At 43.1% G+C, this 19,299-nt stretch overlaps 1 protein-coding gene across 2 annotated transcripts in view; it reads left to right on the forward strand.

The window, feature by feature from the left end:
* The first annotated feature begins 4,878 nt into the window (after positions 1 to 4,878).
* LOC118209938 (CD166 antigen homolog) overlaps positions 4,879 to 19,299 on the forward strand; it is a 56,017-nt gene continuing 41,596 nt past the window's right edge. For both annotated transcript variants that reach the window (XM_035385667.1, XM_035385668.1), the window contains exon 1: positions 4,879 to 5,200. In XM_035385667.1, coding sequence (XP_035241558.1) covers positions 5,143 to 5,200 — 58 coding nt within the window. In that variant the 5' untranslated portion in view covers positions 4,879 to 5,142. The remainder of the gene's footprint in view (positions 5,201 to 19,299) is intronic.

Raw genomic sequence — 19,299 nt, forward strand, 5'->3', positions numbered from 1 at the left:
TTGAGCTCAATAAGTAAAATACTTCCTCAGAAACAGCAGCACTAATGATGCGTACACGGCAAAATAACTATGAATTTGGAGACAAATCAGGTAGGCTCTTGGCAAACATGCTGAAACAAATAAAGAAAAATCAACGATTCATTAAATAAGAGATACAGAAGTCAAACTTGTGACTGAGCAGGAATCGATTCATTCAGTTTTCAAAGATTTTTACACTAAATTATATACACCAGAAACAAAACCGGACATTGCTGAAATTAAGTACTTTCTTGATAATTTGCATCTCCCTTCGATATCGGCTGAAGATCAGGTCTATTTAAACAATCCCTTAACCGATAACGAACTCCAAGCAGCAATGCTATCTATGTCCCCCGGGAAATCATCTGGCCGGGATGGATATCCAGTCGAATTTTATACGTCTTTCTGATCAATTCTAGTACCAACATTTACAAAAATGGTGTCCTTCATATATAGCTCTAACAATTTACCTTACACCATGAACACGGCACTAATTACAGTTATTCCTAAAAAAAGACAAAGACACTACCACTTTGTGGTAATTTTCGACCAATCTCGCTGCTTAATGCAGATATAAAAATCGTTACTAAAGCTATTGCAGTTAGACTAGAAAAAACACTTCCTAAGCTAATACGTTCCAACCAGACTGGTTTTATGAGAGGTCGCCATGCAACAGGTAATACAAGAAGACTTTTTAATGTTTTACATTTAGCCTCTACAAGCTCCATTCCTACAGCAATCATTACTTTAGATGCAGAAAAGGCATTAGACCGTGTCAATTTGAACTTCCTAGATTTAGTAATCTAGTAAGAATAATTTGGTTTTGGCAAAATATATACAGAAATGGATTAGAATACTTTACAGATCACCACACGCATCAGTCATTACAAATAATGTAATCTCAAGTCCATTCAAACTACTTAGAGGCACAAGACAAGGCTGTCCTGCCTCTCCACTCTTGTCCAATATTTTTCTAGAACCGTGAGCTATCGCTATCCATAAGAATGACTCAATTATTGGAGTTCGCTCAATTAACATTACACATAAGATAAGCCTTTATGCGGATGATATTTTGCTGTTTGTCCAGGAGCCTACCCGGTCTTTGCCCCATATATTGACTACAATTGATAACTTTAGTCAATTATCAGATTATAAAATTAATTGGAGTAAATCTGAAATCCTTCCGGTCAACAAATTTAAATGGGAAGTCTTAGCAAATAAATACCCTTTCAAATGGTCCCCACTAGAAATTAAATATGTGGGAATTCAAATTCCCCCACAGATTTCTAGAAACTCACCTATCTGGCAAAATCCAGACCTTTGCATTGGTGGTAAACCTTTCGAATTTCGCGCTTGGGAAGAAAAAGGGATTACTCATATTCACCATCTATTTGATGAAGGAAAGTTTATTCCATTTGAGGGTTTACAAGAAAAAATGGGTCTAAGCCCCTCCTCTTATTTTCAATATTTACAGATAAAGGAGTTATTTAAATCAGGAATGGAATTGGTCATAGAAAAACAGTTTGGGTCAGAGCTGGGTCGGCTTATTACAGAAAATAGGAACCCGAAAGGATTAGTTTCAAGGATTTATAGCAAACGGGTAGAAGGTGAAAACACCTTGAGCTCCTTGGATAGCTGGACGGAAGACTTGGGAGTACCACTTGAAAAGGACGTCAGGCAGAGAATTTTTTTAAATGTCCACTCTATCTCCGGCAACGTTAATTTAAATTGTATCCAATACAAAATATTACATAAAATGCACTATACAAATAGAAGGTTGTTTTCAATGGGCTTCATGGACTCCTATTTGTACTTATTGTCAAACAGGCCTTCCAGATACGCATTTACACGCTCTTTGGCTCTGCCCTATTGTGGAGAATTACTGGAAAAAGGCTTTCTCTCAGAAAGCTTGGGTATTTCAGTCACAGCATCTCCTACACTCTGTATTTTAAATTATATGGAACAGGACGGCCATCTTACTAGCTTACTATCAAAAGAGCTAACCAAATTTATGTTCATGGCAATTACAGTAGTAAAGAATGTAATTTTATTAAATTGGAAATACAAAGTGAACATTTCCACTACTCAGTGGCTTAATCTTCTGTGTGATCTGGCCCTAATGGAAGAATCAACCAATAACGTAAATAAGCATAAGGAGTATAATGATATCTGGAAACCGTTTTTATCCTATATTGTAAAATGATGACTCTTTGTATTGGAAAACTGGCCTTATATTACTCTCCCCCTCCTGGCATACAATGCATAGCATAATGCTTTTTTCCCCTCTTTTTTTCAGTTTTTCTATTATTATAATCTTATGTATTTTGGTAATATGTATTTACTTGTTTACTTCTTTAGGCATACTATGAATATGTGTGTGATATATATGCATATACATGTAACAGTATTTAACTGAAAAGAATAGCTACTAAGTGAGGAAGGGGGAGGAATAAGAGAGGTAGATGAGTGAGATGGCAGGGGGAGGAGAGAGTAGAGAAGGGGGAAGTGATAGAGGGATAAAAAAAATCATAAATATAAATGGGAAAGGTACACAGAGGGGGAGGAGAAGAGGGGGAAGGGGGGAGACAGGAGAAGGGGAGAGGGGAAAAAGAATACAATGGAAGAAATAAAAGTTTAATTTAGTGTTTTGCTGTTTTTGTGTCATCATTTTTTTATATGTATGCATATGTTGTTTTGTATATATATATGTTTGTGCATTTAGAATAAAAAAAAATGAAAAATAAAAAAGAGGGTGCAGGTGGTGCACTTCACTTTAACGTGACTTGTCGTCGGTTGAAGAAATAGCTTTCAAAACAGCCGCCACTCTCCTTACCATTCCAAGTCTGACAATGTTGTTATAACCATCTATGTGTGGACCGCACTACAGTAAGTATACTGAGTCTAACGTGATAACAGCTTGCCACTTCATTGAATATTGGGTCATGTGTTAACCTGTGCAGAGAGCGAAGTAGCATGCAGTCATTCTGGAAAAAAATACAGAAATACAAATTTTAATCTTGTGATCTGCACTGATTCAAGTAGTGGCATTTTTATTAGGGGTATCCTAAATCAAATGGTACAAAAGACGTTTCAGGCAGCAACTAGTCAACTAGTCGGTCAGAAAGCTGGTATGGACTAGTGCTAGTACTTGCATGGGAGAAACTGAAATGTCCTTGGAAAACTGAGTTTCTGGAAGCAGTGTTGGCGGGCCAGTTGGGGGCGATCTTCCCTTTGGTCAAATACACTCCAACCCCCCAGTGCAATTATGGGGACACAATGCTGTAGGAGATCCTGAATAAGACGTTTAACCGAGGTCCTGACTCACTATTGTCATTAAAGATCCCAAAGGCACTCATCTCAAAGACTAGAGGGTTGCCTGGATTCCTGGCTAAATTCCCAAGCTAGTTCTGTCAGCCTGCCACCTAATCATCCCCTGGTTTAATTGGCTAAAAATTGTTCTCTCCCTCTCCGTCTCGGCTGATGTGGTGAGCGCCTGGCACAAAATGGCTGCCGTGCATCAGCCAGGTGCTTGCTACACATTGGTGGATTTTGAAGCAAGTTTCACCCTCAACATTGTAAAGCCCTTTGAGTCACCGGCCAGTGAGAAGAGCACTGTGCAGAGTACATACAAGGAATTTATTCACAAAATAATTGCTTACACAATGCAGAAAACAAAGGATAATGAGAAATCATAAAATTGTAATAGTTTTTTTCTGGGATTACATGATAGACAGTGTGTACAGTGCCCACCTGGATTCCAATTTGGGTGAAGAAGGCAAAGACAGAGTCACATGTCATGACCTTCTCTGTTTACCAGATCAGAACTCAGTCTAGCATTATGAGAGCTTCTGTGTCAATGAAACAGTACAGGCCATATTAGCAGGTTGCCCACCATTTTTCCATTTTGTGTTCACTACCTGCACTACTATGGAATTAACGTGGTATCTTGATAATTGTTTCTGTCTTCCATATTCATTATCACTGATTTTGATATTCAGGTTAAATAATCTCCCCTGAAATAGCCTACAGTAGCACTGCAGTTTTAATCATTCAAACCAAGCCTAACAGCCTATATCCTAAAGAAATGAAACAACAAATATGTTGTGTGTACATAAACAGAGTGATGGGATTCTTTTTGGTTCTAAATATATCAATGAAAAGATCTAGCTTGTAGATTTTGATCAAGTATTTTTCGTTTCAGTGCAGTACTTCCACACAGCAGGTATGTCCGAGGTTTCGTCAGTTCACATTCATAACCGCATACGCCCGTTCGCTTGGTGTGCTGTGGCGTATAGGTGGCCGCGCGACTATAATTTCAGAACTAATTTAAGAGTAATTGAATTCTGTAGACCCCAACTGTGTATGAGAGGCTAGGATGGACTACAGCACAATTGTGGTTTTAATTTAAATCAATACGACCAAGCATACCTGCTATTTAAACAGTTGGAGTCTACAAATTGATTAAAAATAAAATTCTGAGTTGTAGGAAGATCTGAAGTTGTGGAGAAGATAATTAATTTGGAAAAAAGGGTAACTGAATGAAGAAACTCTTACTTTAATTTAAAATATCGCTTTAATTATTTAAATACATTCATATTGTTTTATGAACAATTTATAATAACCTTGCCGTGGTAGCAATTAAATACTATTTACGTTAGCTAGTCTTACACTAGGTCCAGTCGAGGAAAGAAAAGCAAAAGGAAAATAGCTCGATATAACTAGATATGTACTGGGTACTGAAACAATAATGTGAAAAAAGTTTTAACTGTAAGTACTCTGAGTGGAGTCGGTCTCTTCGCCCGCTGGGGGTAGAGGGTAGGCGGGACCGGGGCGGAGCCTTCGCTCAAACCCTTCGGGCGAGCTGGCCCGATGCTGATTACATTTCACCTGCTCGTAAATACTGGAGAGGGCTAGAGACAGACAATAAACGACAAGAATTAAAGATCCGTTTGATTAAATAAGACAGATAATCCCACTCCGTTTAATAGAAACACGTGGAGAGAAAGGGAAGTCGTAAATCTATTTTTATTTTTGTCTCTAACTGGAGAAAAGATAAACTCTACGAGTTTACTCGCACTGCAGGTAAATCGTGGAAAAAAGACCAAGGAAGGTTATTTTCTAAGGATGCATTCGACAGTGTACTACATTGGCGCCTTCGTCTTGTCTGTGACGCTTCTTCAAGGTAACTCTTTTTTAAAAATATATTATACAGAAATATATAAATAGTCATTTCGCTGTGTAAATACATACTTGATTATAATCAACGTATAATACGACTGTGACGGAGTAGGGTATATGACGACGGTTTTAAGGAGCATCATGCTCTGTCTTCAGCTCCGAAGCTTTCCAATACTTGCGTAGAACTACATACTATCGTTCATCGAATTAAGTGTTTTGAAGCATCTCGTAGTTTTAGAAAATTGCCACTCGATTATACTAATAACAGCAGCAACAAGTTTTGATTTCCGAAAGTAGGCTAATTGTGGCGTTTTAAATGAGGGTCTGGGTGTGCGCAGCGCATTCAGGGTTTGAACTGTACGACGCAGAGCATTCTTGCTATTGCGGTCGGACACGGTATACGCTACAAGCAGTAAATTAAACAAAAATATTAATACATCATTAAAATGGTCCACCGATACATCAATACTTGTGAATTGTGTGAAGTGGGCTCTAGGTTAAACTTCGTGCTGCACTGCGCCTGATATAATGTGGTTTTCTTTACAGTTGTTACATCAATATAGCCTACACTGTTCAATAAACATATTAAGTAGATGTATTATGAAATTGCGTAAAACTTTATTTCCTAGTTGTTTCAATGGACACTGTCAGTGGTAATAATTCAAGCTTTTAAATATGATTGGTGGTTCTTGCAGAGTTGTTTTTACGATCTATGAGCTATGGGCAGAATTTAAATTTAAAATGTCAATAACCATGCTTGGCCGTTAAACGTTTCGTTTATGGTTGCAAGTTTGCGCTCGTTTAAAGAAAGCACTCACGCAAACAAGAGTAGCGCGGGCATGCGGCGACTTTGCTGGTCTCTTCGCCCTCTAGCGAGAAATCCTTTGTACCACGGGAGTCCCTCACTCGTCTCGTCATTCTTTTATTGACCACAGTTTCTAGTTAGAGTAGTCTTGTCGGGAAAAAATGAAATCAACTCGAATTAGCGTTACGCGGGTTTCTATGCGGGGTTTTAGGTATTCTGAGAATTTGTCTTGAATTATTTTGAATGGAAGCACCATATGTTGCCGTGCAGAACGGTCGTGCTTCCTTGAAAGTGCTGCCTTGCAATAATTTGATCAAAATTCGCTCGCAGATAATCCACAGTGGACGTAGCCTAATGTGTCTGTTCTTTCCAATAATCTGAAATGCAAGTACCCTCTTCTGATGGTCCCCCAGCCACGACCCCTTCTACATACTCACACGCGCGCGCACACCAAATCCAGCTGGTCAACTGGTCTAGTACGCAGTGACCAAAGATTAAACGCATCATCAATTTTGAGAACACGGCCCACGATGGAAGTAATACTGCAACTAATAGGTGTACCTGTAATAATGCGCACGTGGTACTAGTGAGTGAGTCATCAGCACTGTGTGGTATAGCTTTATGACATCACCCTGTGATCTCTGGGAGATGTTAATGGAGGTTCTCCGGAGAGGGTAATGGGAGCCATTTGGGTGTATTTGCAAAATGCAAATTCTGTCATTCCGTCATGTTATCCAAGCCTCGCATTTCAAATGATGTCCCCTCATCGTTGACGTTTTATGTTTTATTCTACCTGAAAAGGGTAGGGTCACATGCCATACATTCTACTCGCATGGAAAATGCATCCGAGTAACCATATGAGATAGATTACAAAAATATTTGGTTCGGTATCATGCTTATGAAAGATCAAGGAGGCTAACTTATTGATTAATGGTTGTCATCTTGATAGAAATTCTGCATAATTAAATACAGTAATAAAATAAAGCCAGTAGAATGTTGAATATTGTAGTACAGTAACAGAATGTTTGTCTTAAAGGTTTTCTTGCTGCAGTGTTTGAAATGGTCTTTCGCTGCTGGCTGTTTTGGTAACCAGAGCAGTATTTTCCTCTTGGAAAGATGGAACAGTCTGGGCTTTGAGGTGTCCGCTGGAGTCGATGGTGGAGTCTGAGCCTAATTTTATTTTGCTGCCAGCCCGCAGCGATAGGGCACTGGGTGTCCTGTTTCCCCCTCGTTCAGTGTCTGCTTGATTTTATCTAAATAAGTGGCCCTTCGACCTTGTTATCGCCTAGCAAACGCAAGCTGTCGGAAGAACACATGCCTGTTTTGTTACATCCAATGTGAGTTATTGTAAAAAAAAAAAAGTGCTTTTTTCCCCCATGATGTGGGGGGGTGGGGATAAACTTGCCTGGTCTCTCCTGTGCAGTCGCAGAACAAGCTGTGTGGGAACATAATACAGGATTTTCTGCACGGGTGGTGTTGCGGAGAGCCACTGATAGCAGCCGAAAAGCACTGAGAGGAATTTAAATCACACACATACGTGTGTTCATTCTGACACTGAGCCACAGAAACACGCACCAGCACTGACACAATGAAACTGGTGGGAGTAATTGAAAAAAATTCTATGAAAATGCTTTAGTGTTTTATATTTCAGCTCACTGAGTAGCCTATTTAAGAATTTTACCTATTTATAATTAATTAGCCTAAATTATTTTAAGTGTATCTTGAAGAATGAGAGTCAGAAAGATTCAAATGACTGAAAGACCCTTGTTTTCAGCTGTCTTACTATTTGAAAAGTTTTAGCTACTTCCTGGATGTTTAGGGAGGGGGGGTGGGGGGTGGGTGGGTGTAGGTAGGCTGTCCATTGATTGCAGCTCAGGACTATAGACCAGTGGACCCGTTTTTCTTGTTTTTGAATGTAAACAAACGTGTTTCGTTTTTTTTTCAAAGAGCATTTTCTTGTCCAGAACGGAGAACAAAGGAGCAGAGAGGGAGGGAGGGAGGGAGAGGGAGTGGGTGTGAAACGGCGGGCAGGAGAGAAAGAGAGAGATGATGTGGCGGCGGTGCCATAAGAGCCTTTGTCATGACAGAGAGTGCGTCATGATACCCCAGAGGAAACGCTATCCCATTTAATCTCGGAGCCGAACGGTTTTTTTTTAAAAAACGGCGTGCGCACGTATTCATTTGTTTCGCGGCTGTGCGGATAATTGCGTGTGAAAGTTGTGCCATTCTTCTGAGGCCAGACAAACGCTGAAAGCGCTAACGTTGGCGATGGCGTGGGGGCACAGCGGACAGTCGTGGAGCGGTGCGGTCTGAACCTTGTAACCTACGCACTAGCGTACCGAAGTCGGCCCGTGGGCAGTTTCGCGGTCACTTTGAGCTCGTGCCGGCGTCCTTGGGACGGACAGAAGGCCCGAGGCATTAGCCTCACAATGGCAAGAGTCCGCCACCCCACTTTGGACTGGAAATGTCAAACGCTTTTAACGGTCGCGCAGATGTTTTTATTTGAACTGCGTTGGGCAGTGGGGAGTGTGTGTGTGTGTGTGTGTGTGTGTGTGTGTGGAAGGGGGGGGGGTGTGGTGGTGAAAGACAATCCACGTGATCAGTTACAGCGTGTTGTAAAAACCTCGCCTGATGAGATAGTGGTGGGCGTGGCACGGGGGTCATGTTGCTGTTAGGCCGCCGTGCTGTTAAGACCGCTGTTAAAATCCTTTCAGCGCCCCCCTCCCCACCCCCCCAGCCTAGCCCCCCCTCCTCCCCCCCACCTGCAGCCCTTTTTAAGATATCACTGCACACTGTAAACCCCTCGCTGGTTTTTCATAAACGGATTGTGTTTGTTTGTGGATGCCTGTGGTGGGTTGATGTGCGTGTGGGTGTGTGTGTGTGTGTGTGTGTCTGTGTGTGTGCGAGTGTGGGGGGGAGGGGGGTATGTATGAATGTAGTTGTGTCTGTAAAAGGAGCTCCCTTGAGCGCTCTGTGTAGCTAAGACTTACTCCCCCATGTTATAAGGCCATTTGCTTTCAGATACAAGATACAGCGTTTCAGATGTACCAGATATATAGTGTTTGTTTTTAACATCTTTATGCAAGCTTGTCTCTCCTCTCTTGTAAACCAAGGTTTCAGTGTTTCACCCGTGTGATCTACATATTAACTTCTGACCCGTATTTACACGGACGAAGTGTATAAAGTCTTCCACCAGCACCACTATACATCCACAGCCTCCCTTCATTTCTTGTAGTCAAATGATCTGTGAAGGAAAATCAAGCTTTTTTTTTTGTGATAATAAAATGATATGACAGTTCTCTATTGACTAACAAAACAATTGTGCTTTCTTGCATCTCTATCCATGAAGTCTTATCTATTATCTTTTGTTGTGCGAGAAAGGTAAAAAAAGAAAAGAAAAAAGAAACGTTTATCTCCAATTGGAACCGTTGGAACTCTGTCAGGCTTAGATTACAGATAGAGGAGCGCACTTCCCCCTCGAGTGCAAGCTCCCCGTTTTGAAATATGACATGTGATGTCATGTGGTTTGACAGTGACTTCTGTTGTCATGGTAAATATCATGTGACCTACATCAACTGGAAGCGAAGTTCAAGTCATTTATTAAGCCTCTGGAGAGAAGGAGCTAAGGGAAAACAATTCTACATGTTTAATGTGGGGGAAAATGAAAAACGATAAAACCTCTGTGTCAGGGAAATAAAAAAAAAAGCTCTTTTGGGAAACACCGACGCTAATAGCTATATTCACTCATTTGTATGTATTTATTTATTTACATGTTCGTTTTCTTTTTTTCATTTTTGGTCTTGTGGAGTGATATATATTTGTAGACCTTGAGGAGCATAATATGCGTAGGTTAGGTCTAAGGTTCCTGTTCATTCAAGTCAGAGGTCTGTTTTTGTAGTGAAACCACTTCAGTTGAACGATCGTGCTATGTGGCCGTTTTCGAGAATGATAACAGAGCATGAAAATTCATCTTGGTCTGTAAGAATTAGCTTGTACAGGAGATTTTGTGGCCCAAGTAGGTCATTTTGTTAGTGCTTTATGCTGAAGAAAAGCATCCAGCTTAGAACGATTTTATATGGGTTGAGTTGTTCTGACCAATCTGATTGGAATGTGCATTATTTAAGTTATTTTAGTTAGTTTCAGTTCAGTTTTATTTAAACATACAGAAGTAAAAGTAGTAGTCTTCATCTAACACCAGTACAGATATGCAGTGAGAAAAACTGTTTCATGCAATATATTCATTGCAACACTTTTAAGGAACCATAACATCTTAACCACTTAAAATGCATTATGTGTACAAGAAAAACCAACAAAACATGCCGAGCATAAAGTAAAAATACAACATGGCTGCAAACCCAACTTCTTGCTAACCAGCCAGAAGCTGTATACTGAAAGGAAATTTTAAAAAAAAGTTTGCTTCTGACACTGGAATGGACTTATTTTTTATAGTGAGCTTGTCTGGGAAACCAGTCTTGAAAGCTGATAAGTGGACATGTTCCCAACAGGTGAGAAGCACCATTCCATGATAGAAAGCCTCTATTTTTATGGAATGCTTTATGGACTATTGCCAATGGGAATTATCAGAGAAAACAGACCCATTAAATACTTTGTCTTGAGCGAGACATCTGCTGATTTTCTACCCTTTCAACACTTTACACCCCCCATCCCTCACTCCCCCCCCCCCCTGCTGTTCTCCCCCACCCCCACACCTCTGTCTGACCTTTGCCACTTCTGTTCCAGAGGGATCAGCTCTTCATTTGCTAATGGACTCTCTGTGGCTCAGCTGAAGTGAGACCCTACTACTGAAATGCGCTTCTAGGACATTTAATTAATTTATAGGGAAAAAAAAAAAAAAAACGGTTTTATTCATTAACACGATCTCCTTCCTTTCCCCCTTTTCTCTCATCTGTAAATGAAAATGAACATTTTTACTCAAATGTCGAGTGCCCTTGGTGAAACGTATAACGCTACACTTCAATGTCAAGAAAAAGCGAAAAGGAAATGGAATTTAGGCTAGCGCTTGCGTTCGCGTGTACTTGCCCGTCGTCGGTTTGGGAGGACGTTCGGACGTGGGGCGCGTCTCGTTTCCGGCTGCTTGGAAGCGCCCGTCCCTCGGGCCGGAGACGGGCACGTCGGGTGCGAGCGAGAGAGAAACGCGTCCGAATCTCGCGGGGGGGGGGGGGGGGGGGGGGGATTCACGTCGCACCGCGGGGGCCCTCTCCGTAATGCGACACGAGGCTTATGGAAACGCTTCTTAATTCCGGCCGTCACCGGCGTCCCACTGGGGGTGTTCCGATTTCGATTAGATTGTGAAAAACTAAGAGCTGCCTGTCAGGAGGCACTTAACGGAAATCAATTTCCAGAGAGAGGGGGAGAAAACCTTTACTTACCATAGACTCACTTTTCAGTCTGTCACCGAGAAACCGAGCCTTTAAAACGGAGGTAACATGGAATGTATCATAATAACATATTTGCAGACCGTGTAGGGCATTTTATTGGCTGCGTTAGAACGTTAAGGTCCATCTGAATTTTTGGCTTGACATCCATCGGTGTAGAAAGAAAGCTGCGCCGGATGTCTGAATGGGTGGTAGCTAACTTTAGCTTGTTGGCTTTCCCAAAACAGTCACGCTTTTTTTGATGTTTGAGTTGGTACTCGGACAAATCTCCCCAGTTGGCTAGAGCGCACAGATTTGATTTTCCAGGACACAGCGGCTTGAATGCATTCCTCCCCATTAATTCAGGCTTTAATTGGGCAGTTTTAGTTGTCTTTACACGCCCTCGGGCCCAATAATACAAATGTATTGATGTATAAATCGATGCAGGAGTCGGGGGAGAATTAACATTGATCTGCAAAGCACCCAATTACTTACCTGAACCCGTTATTTAACTTGCATTTGCCCGGTTTGACGACACAATCATTTGTCATTTTCTTTTAATAGATCTACATGTTCCGTCTCGAGTCTTGATAATGGCAACGGCGAGGGAACACAATTAAGATTGACTCGGAATCCGTCACGTGGAATGTTTCTTTTTTTATGACGTAAGATGAAGGCATATGTTATCTCTGAAAGACACGTCTGAATCCGAGAGAGGAAGATAAGGCCTCTCAGTTCTTAAATTGCTCTGATAAATCCCCTTAGAGAGCATTGTTTTAAATCCAGGTGTTGATGTAGTCCCACGTTGGAGGAGGGGGAATTCCTCAAAAGGGACGCGAGTTAACAATGCAGAAGGAGGTGGCAGTGGGACTCCCGCTTTCTTTGTTTCCCATCCAGCACGTGCTGCTTGCTTTTTGTGCTTTCAGGCTGTTTCGCGTCGTTATCAATTCCTCGTTCACAAGGGCAGAACCGCATTTAATTCAGAAGAATTCTGACGTGGTGTTTGTTTGTTATTAAGTATATCTGTCTGTCCTGTGGAGACGGTTGCACTTTGCCATTAACAACTTTATCGAATCCAAACAGCAAGCCTTCTGATTCCCTGACTGCACCAATTTAAGCTTGACATTCAAAGCTGTGTGTAACCTTTATGCATTCCATGGTAACCAAAGTAAAGTCGTTTTTTTTTTTTTTTGTTGTAAAAAATCACTTTTGAAGCTTTTTAAATGTCAGTATATACTATATTTTTCATTTTAACTGACGTTTTTTTTTTCCCCGTACAGTCAGATAGATAACAGGTACTCTGCAGGGAGGTACGCGTTGTATGTTTGAGCGTGGGGACGGCAAGGAGGAGCAGGGCCAGAGCTCGGCGGGTGAAATCCATTATGGGTGCGACGGAGCATGGCCATTTTATGGTGATGACCATGTTCAACGAGACTTACTGCCAACAACATGGAGGGAGCGGAATGCCTGACCAGGGTCATGTGGAGTTTTTCCTTCATTATTCCTCTCCGCTGATTTAGCCAATGATAACACCTACAGTGTGTTATTTCGTTGGTGTTTTTTTTACTTGTCACTCTCTCCACTGGTTGCTATTATTATGTCAACTTGTTTTTTTGATTCAACACTTACTTCTGAAGGGGAAAAAAACTTACTTAAGGGTAAATGTGTAAAGTAATAATTGTGCCTTTTTTTAGCTTTTTTGAGACTGGATATCAGATTATTCCCCCTGTAGAGAACTGTTTACCCTCCACAGTATCACACAGTGAGTGAGATGATCGTGGTGAAAATATGGGTGAGAATATCATATGTCCCAAGACTCTATGTTCAGTATTTAGACGGAGAACAGTAAACAGGAAGTCACCCCCATTCGCGCGTAAACAGTGTAGTGTGCAGACCAGAGGACGGACAGCTTCATTCTCGCGCGCGTGCACAAATTGTCGTTTGCCACGAGGATGGATATCCCTGCCACTCGTTTCCGCCTGGCGGCTTATGACAGCGCGTAACGCTAATGGATGCGGTTCCTACCGGTGACAAGATTTAATGCGACCCCTCCCCCCCGTGTTCCGAGCCCATTTACAAGAGGTGTCTAAATCACGGGGAGAAAGCGTGCATTGTTGGTGTGATAGCCAGACACAGCCCCAGCAATGAAATGTTTCTCACATGTTGTGTGATTTGTTGCTCTCATGGGTTGGGGGGGGGGGGGGGGGAGCAGGATATGCGGGGATTGAAGAACGCTGTGGAATGAAATGGCACCCGGATTCCCACGTTCTAAACAGAGGTCACACGAGGTCTTAGAGATGTCTCCATCACGCCCATGCTTGGACAAGGCAGGGCACTGTGTTTGAAGTGTTTCAGTTCATATCACAGAACCTGGGATATCTCATATTAGACTCACGTTGTTTTAATATCTCTAAAAGCAGCCCCCCTTCCCCCCTCCACATTCCCTTCCAGAGTTGCTGTGTTTGGGCTACTACAAAGTTAAAAAAAAATCCCTGGGTTTAAGGGTAAAAATATACCAAAAACTAAACCTTGATCTTCATTGGCAAGGTGAGATGAAAGGTTGCTTTTTCGGTAATATAGTCGACTTTTTCATGCCTCACCTTTCTTAAGAAAAGAGAGGGAAAAAGGGAAGAGCCTGAAAGAAGCTTGCCTTCTCTCCTTCCTTTTGTTTACCTGAGACTGGCTTCTACCTAAAGCGTCAAGGAAATGTCACCCTAGGAGTTTCAATTATAAAACGGAGCAATTGTTTCTCTCTGCTCTGGAGAATGGGAAGACATATCCTGTCAAGCGACAAATTAATAACTTTCTCGCCGCTCCAGGACCGTGCAGCTTTGTGACGCTTCTGCTGCTTGGTAACATTTGCATAATAAAGGAAGCAAAGATAGATGTGAATAAACAGCAAATAATGCCGTCAGTGCTGCTTCTAAAGTCACACCCAACAGTATGGGCTTAGCGAACCTCCATACTGTTAGCTTCGACATTGCCTGGGGCACCTTGCTCTTAATCTGCTCGTATGCTGCTTACGCATCTGTCAGAACCAGAACGTCACGGAAAGTTCTAGCGAAAGGCTGCGTGTTTCTGTTCTCTGCTTCGGCTCACTCGAACAAATCAATGCGAGACGATAGCTGTGGTATTGGAAAGGAAAATATGCGAGCGGATTTTTTAGATTGTTGTATTTTTGGGCGATTGGAGCACTTTGGCGAATGCCTAAAGTGGTGCAGTGTTCTCTCTCTGGTGGTCCTGGGTACTGGAGGGTTTTTCCTGTGGAATGTTAATGGTGGTTCAGTGCCCCTCTCCCTGGCTGTGAGATAAATCCACTCACCCTCTCTCTTTCTGTCCCTCTCTCCCCCCTTTTCTCTCTCTCTTCTTAACTGAAGCTCACTCTCCCCCCCCCCCCCCCCACCACCACCACCACCCCCCTTGAAACTCCACAACAGTGGCCCTGCCATTCAGAGCAAAATGATTTATTTGCCACACAGAGGGGTCAAGTACAATAGTTTCTGTGGCCAAAGAGCCATAAATGTGTGAGAGAGAAATATAGGTGCAACAACCGAACAACAGGAGGGAAGCCACTGTGTGTGTGTGTGTGTGCACCATGCAGAGAATCCCTCAATTGAAATGCATGAAGGTCCCCCTGGGAGGAGATAAAACTGGTGAAGGGGGGGTATGGGGGTGCTGCCTAATCCACTGGGGATTTTTGGAAGCCCTCCTCGCGCTGGCTGGCCTTTTGTTTTCGACAGGAAGTGAGGCTGCGTCTCTGGTGCGGCCTGCCGTTGTTATTCGGGTCGGCCCGCCGGATCCCCACGGAGGGAATTGTAAAGAGGGCTCCTCTAATCAAACACGTGTAAGACCGTGACTTACGCTGTCAGGGGCTTTTCTCATTGTGATGGCGGGTGGAAGCAGTGCGACAGGGAGGCTAGCAGCACGTAGCGGCTCCTCGAGCCGCCGCTCCAGCTGTGATGGCTTTCTTTGAGCGGGGAAGTTCTGCTCTGACCTTATCCTGCGACGCAAATCTACACGGAAATTACAGCTTCTTCTTATTCTTTCTGAAACTGTTTGACAGTCATTATCCGCTGAGAAGGTGCCCGCAAAAAGACAGATCTTTGCAAATTGGTCCTTGTAGGGCCTGACATTCCACACAGGGTTTTAAGTCAGAAGAAAACTCTAGTGAGAAATTAGGAGAGCTAACATCAGAGTGTTTACTAGGCTTCTGTGGAACATGTATTTGAATGGCTAACTTGACAGGGTGTGGTTACAAATGCGCGTGTATATGTGGAGAGTGTGTGTCAGAACGTTTCGCTAACTGTATTGTGTTGTTTGCCGAAGAGGAATCTGGTCTTTGGAATGTGGTAGCCTACGGCTTGTTGAAAGCTTGAAAGTGATAATGAAATTTAAATTTAGCCGTGAATCAGATGTAGCCTGCGACTGCATCCATTAACCCAATCAGATAAATGCATTCAATATAATTTCCACCTCTATGAACACCACCGCCTTGCAATAGTATTCTAAAATATTTTTCAGGAAATAGTTTCTTTCTCTGGCCAGCTAATATTGTTCATGTGAATTGGATCATTGCAAGATATGGCAATTCCAGTTCCTGTTGAGGGCACACTTTCTAAATAGATACCTCCTCTTCTGAGGAGAAAAAAAAAATCAAAGGCATGCGCTTCATACATGTTTGCATGAGATAAAGAAGAGGTGTCATTTCTGTGTTCTTTGTTCTATGAAACTCAACGCGAAACTTATTTCGCTATTGTCGTGGCTTTTTAAGTAACGCTACCCATAGCCGAAATCAGTCTGAGCCACGCGGTGCACGTCTCTTTTGAAGCAACGTAATCCTTACCTTGGAGCTCTTTGGTGGTCCGTAAATTAATTTGACCGCCGCCAGTCCCCAGAATTGCAAATTGAGATAGCTGGCTCTCAGAATCTTTAAAGGTGTCCTGCCCTTCATTATTGATGTATTTTTCTCCAACGGGGGATGAAGGGCAAGGTGCACCTCTTTGTTTTCTGTTCATTTTATTTTATTTCACTGAAGTCTGTGCCTGTTAATGCAACTGGGTCGGCCACTATTAGTCCAAGAGGAGGGACAGTCGCCGAGCCTGGACTCTATTAAACTGCTTCAATTTTCCCGCATGCTAAAAGACCAAATAATTTCTGCGGCTTGTTTTGTTTTCAATTTCAGGTCTATTCCTCTGTCCTTTTTCTTATTGTGTGTGTGTATGTGTTTGTGTACTTGCATGTTTGTGTGTTTGTATGTGTTTGTATATATGTGTGTGTGTGTTTGTCTGTGTGTGACTGTTTGATGCATCAGGCCTTGGCATTCTTATCAGAACACAATATGTACCTCAGTCATCTGAGCTCATGCCTCAAGGCTGCACCGTTTCTGTCTTTCATGTGAAGCCAGACATTCCTGTCTTTGAAGCACCGAATTGTGTGGACCTGACACCATTCAAATTCATTTATTTATTCGCTTATCTTACAGTGTCTTCATCTTTAATGGTCATGAGCTGTCCCTAATTAACTGCACCTTGTTGTGTGTCTTGTAGCTCTGATATTGTTGTACAATGTCGTAGTGTTGTCCAATCCGTATACTCAGTTTTTTAGAACAACATGAGACACTGGGGAAAGTTTAGTTGGATTAATTTCTGATGATGGATATTTTCCCTTAAATATGAAGTTAAAAAAACTGTCACTGAAAGAATGGAAAAAGGAGAACCTACCATTAGCTCAAATTTGTGATTATACTCTTGCTCAGGGACATAAATGGTGATTATAGCTCAAGGACATCATCTGCTTTGGAATGTGTATCGTTGATATTTGTGCGTGTTTACTTTTGGTTCACAAAGTACACCTTCCCTCTGTGAAATGCTAAGAAAATGGAAACAAATGGCATGCCATATTGCACTGGGGAAAAAATAACTCACTGTCACACTAATCTCCCAGATATGCATACTGTTATTGGACTTATTTCTGCATGCAAGCATGGCAGTCACATGCAATTTGCGGGTCTGGTCTTGGGAAAAAAAACGAAACGAATATGTAAAAAAGACATGTTGGCATACACATGATCAAAACCACTTCGCTGCTGGTTTTTCTTCTTTTTTGTTCCTTACATCTTTCCTGGAATTGAGATAATTACAAAGCCGTGCGAACGTTTCGTGGGGGAAAGAAAAAAGTAGCCGATTTGCAAGCGGCGCGGGCTGGTGAATGAGCGTCAGGCTGCGGGCTGTGGCCCCTGGCCCCGTGGCACGCCCATGGGCTCCGAACGCAGGCTGAAGCAGCTGCGCCGGGCCCGTAGCGTTTGGTACCGCCGCCCGCGTGGCGCGCGGCTTCTTCAGGCTGGCTTTAACGCGCGCGGCTCTTTTTTTCGGGTGAAGGAACGTAGCAGCCACCGCACCGCGAACCGACAGCTTGGTTAGCGCCAAGTTGCGCGACGGCTTTTTTTTTTTTTGTCGAAGATTAGCGCGCGCGTCTTCGCCCGACTCTCGCAAAAAACACGCTTCATCACCCGGAGGGAAGGGAGCCGGCTGCTGATTGGAAGCGTTCTGGGTCTTTTCCGACTGTGACCTACCAGAAAAGTCAAGAGTCACTCGCCTCGCTCTCTCCGGGCGCTCGACAAAGATCTCAATTCACGCGGCATTCATTAACAGCGGCATTTGCTTCCTGATCCCCCTTGACCTCCACCGAGAGAAGATTCGAAACAGCCACCAGTTCATTTTTACATGCAGCCTCTGTTACCGGCGCTGTACCCCCGCGCGACTCCCCACCCGGACCTCTCATCTGAAGCGATGCTTAATGAAGCGCTGGGGAGAAGGCGTTCACTTGCGCTGTTCCGCGCTAAATTAATTTAGCTAGCACCTGAAATGGCAGCTCGGTATGGGAGATGGCATGTTGAAAAATAAACTTTCAGGCATTTCATGTTGAATAATGTGCGTGCCAGAAGCCATTACGAAAGGGTTCCTTTTTTCATTCGCCTCCACCACAAAGCAGATTTGCCGAAAATGTATGCATAATAAATGTATCATTCTCGAGTCCCCCTCTCCTAATTTAATGCAGCTGGTTTATTTCTCGTCTGGAGGGTCAGTTAATATGAAATATCAACCGAGAATTTGCATAAGGGAAGCCTGTTTATTTCGCAGTTGGCCGTTCCTGCATTCTGCCGGGGATCTGTGGACAAGTGGTCCCATTATCCCTTTCTTGCTCCCTGCCAGTTTGCTAATAATCAGTCCTGGCAGAGGCAATACATCAAACCGTAAAGCATCACGGCCTCGGTCCGCGGGCTTCGTTTGATGTCACATGTTCATTAGCCCGCAATCTCCACATCAGGACCGCGCCCGGCGACTGGAAACGGTTCGCTCAGATGGCTTCTGGGTATTAATATTTGTCTTTACGCGACGTTTTCACTCAAATTCAGACCCTCCGCGCGTGCGGTCAAGTAGATGTTTGCCACAATTTCTCATTTCTACAGACCGTCCTGCATTTTTTGCTCGGTGCAGAACCGGGTGGGTCTGGAGTGCGCGGAGGTAAATGTTCAGTGGAAGAATGTGACAGCGTATTAAAGTGCGGGGTCTTATTAACCGAGATGGCCAGCGGCGCGCGGGCAGGCTGAGCTTGGCGGTTCATGGCGGTCTGCTGGGGAAGGTGTCGTCTCGGCTGGAGGGTGACTGGCGGTTGGGCCCTGAGTTAAAACAGGAACGTGACTCATGGAACTGAAACGCGAGGCAATCGCTTATCAATGCCTGCCGAAGGCTGCTGGTTCTCGTCTCTCGGCGGGCGAAGGAATACCGTCTCATTATCTATCAGATAAAGTGTTTTTTTACGACGTGCCCGTGAGGTGCTTTCTCCAAACAAGGCCGTGTTCTCAGACACTGCGCACGGACAGCGTCAGATGTGGAGTGTGTGCGTTTGTGCAGCGTTGAGTTA

This window comes from Anguilla anguilla, chromosome 12 (assembly GCF_013347855.1).
Source record: "Anguilla anguilla isolate fAngAng1 chromosome 12, fAngAng1.pri, whole genome shotgun sequence".
Lineage (NCBI taxonomy): Eukaryota > Metazoa > Chordata > Actinopteri > Anguilliformes > Anguillidae > Anguilla > Anguilla anguilla.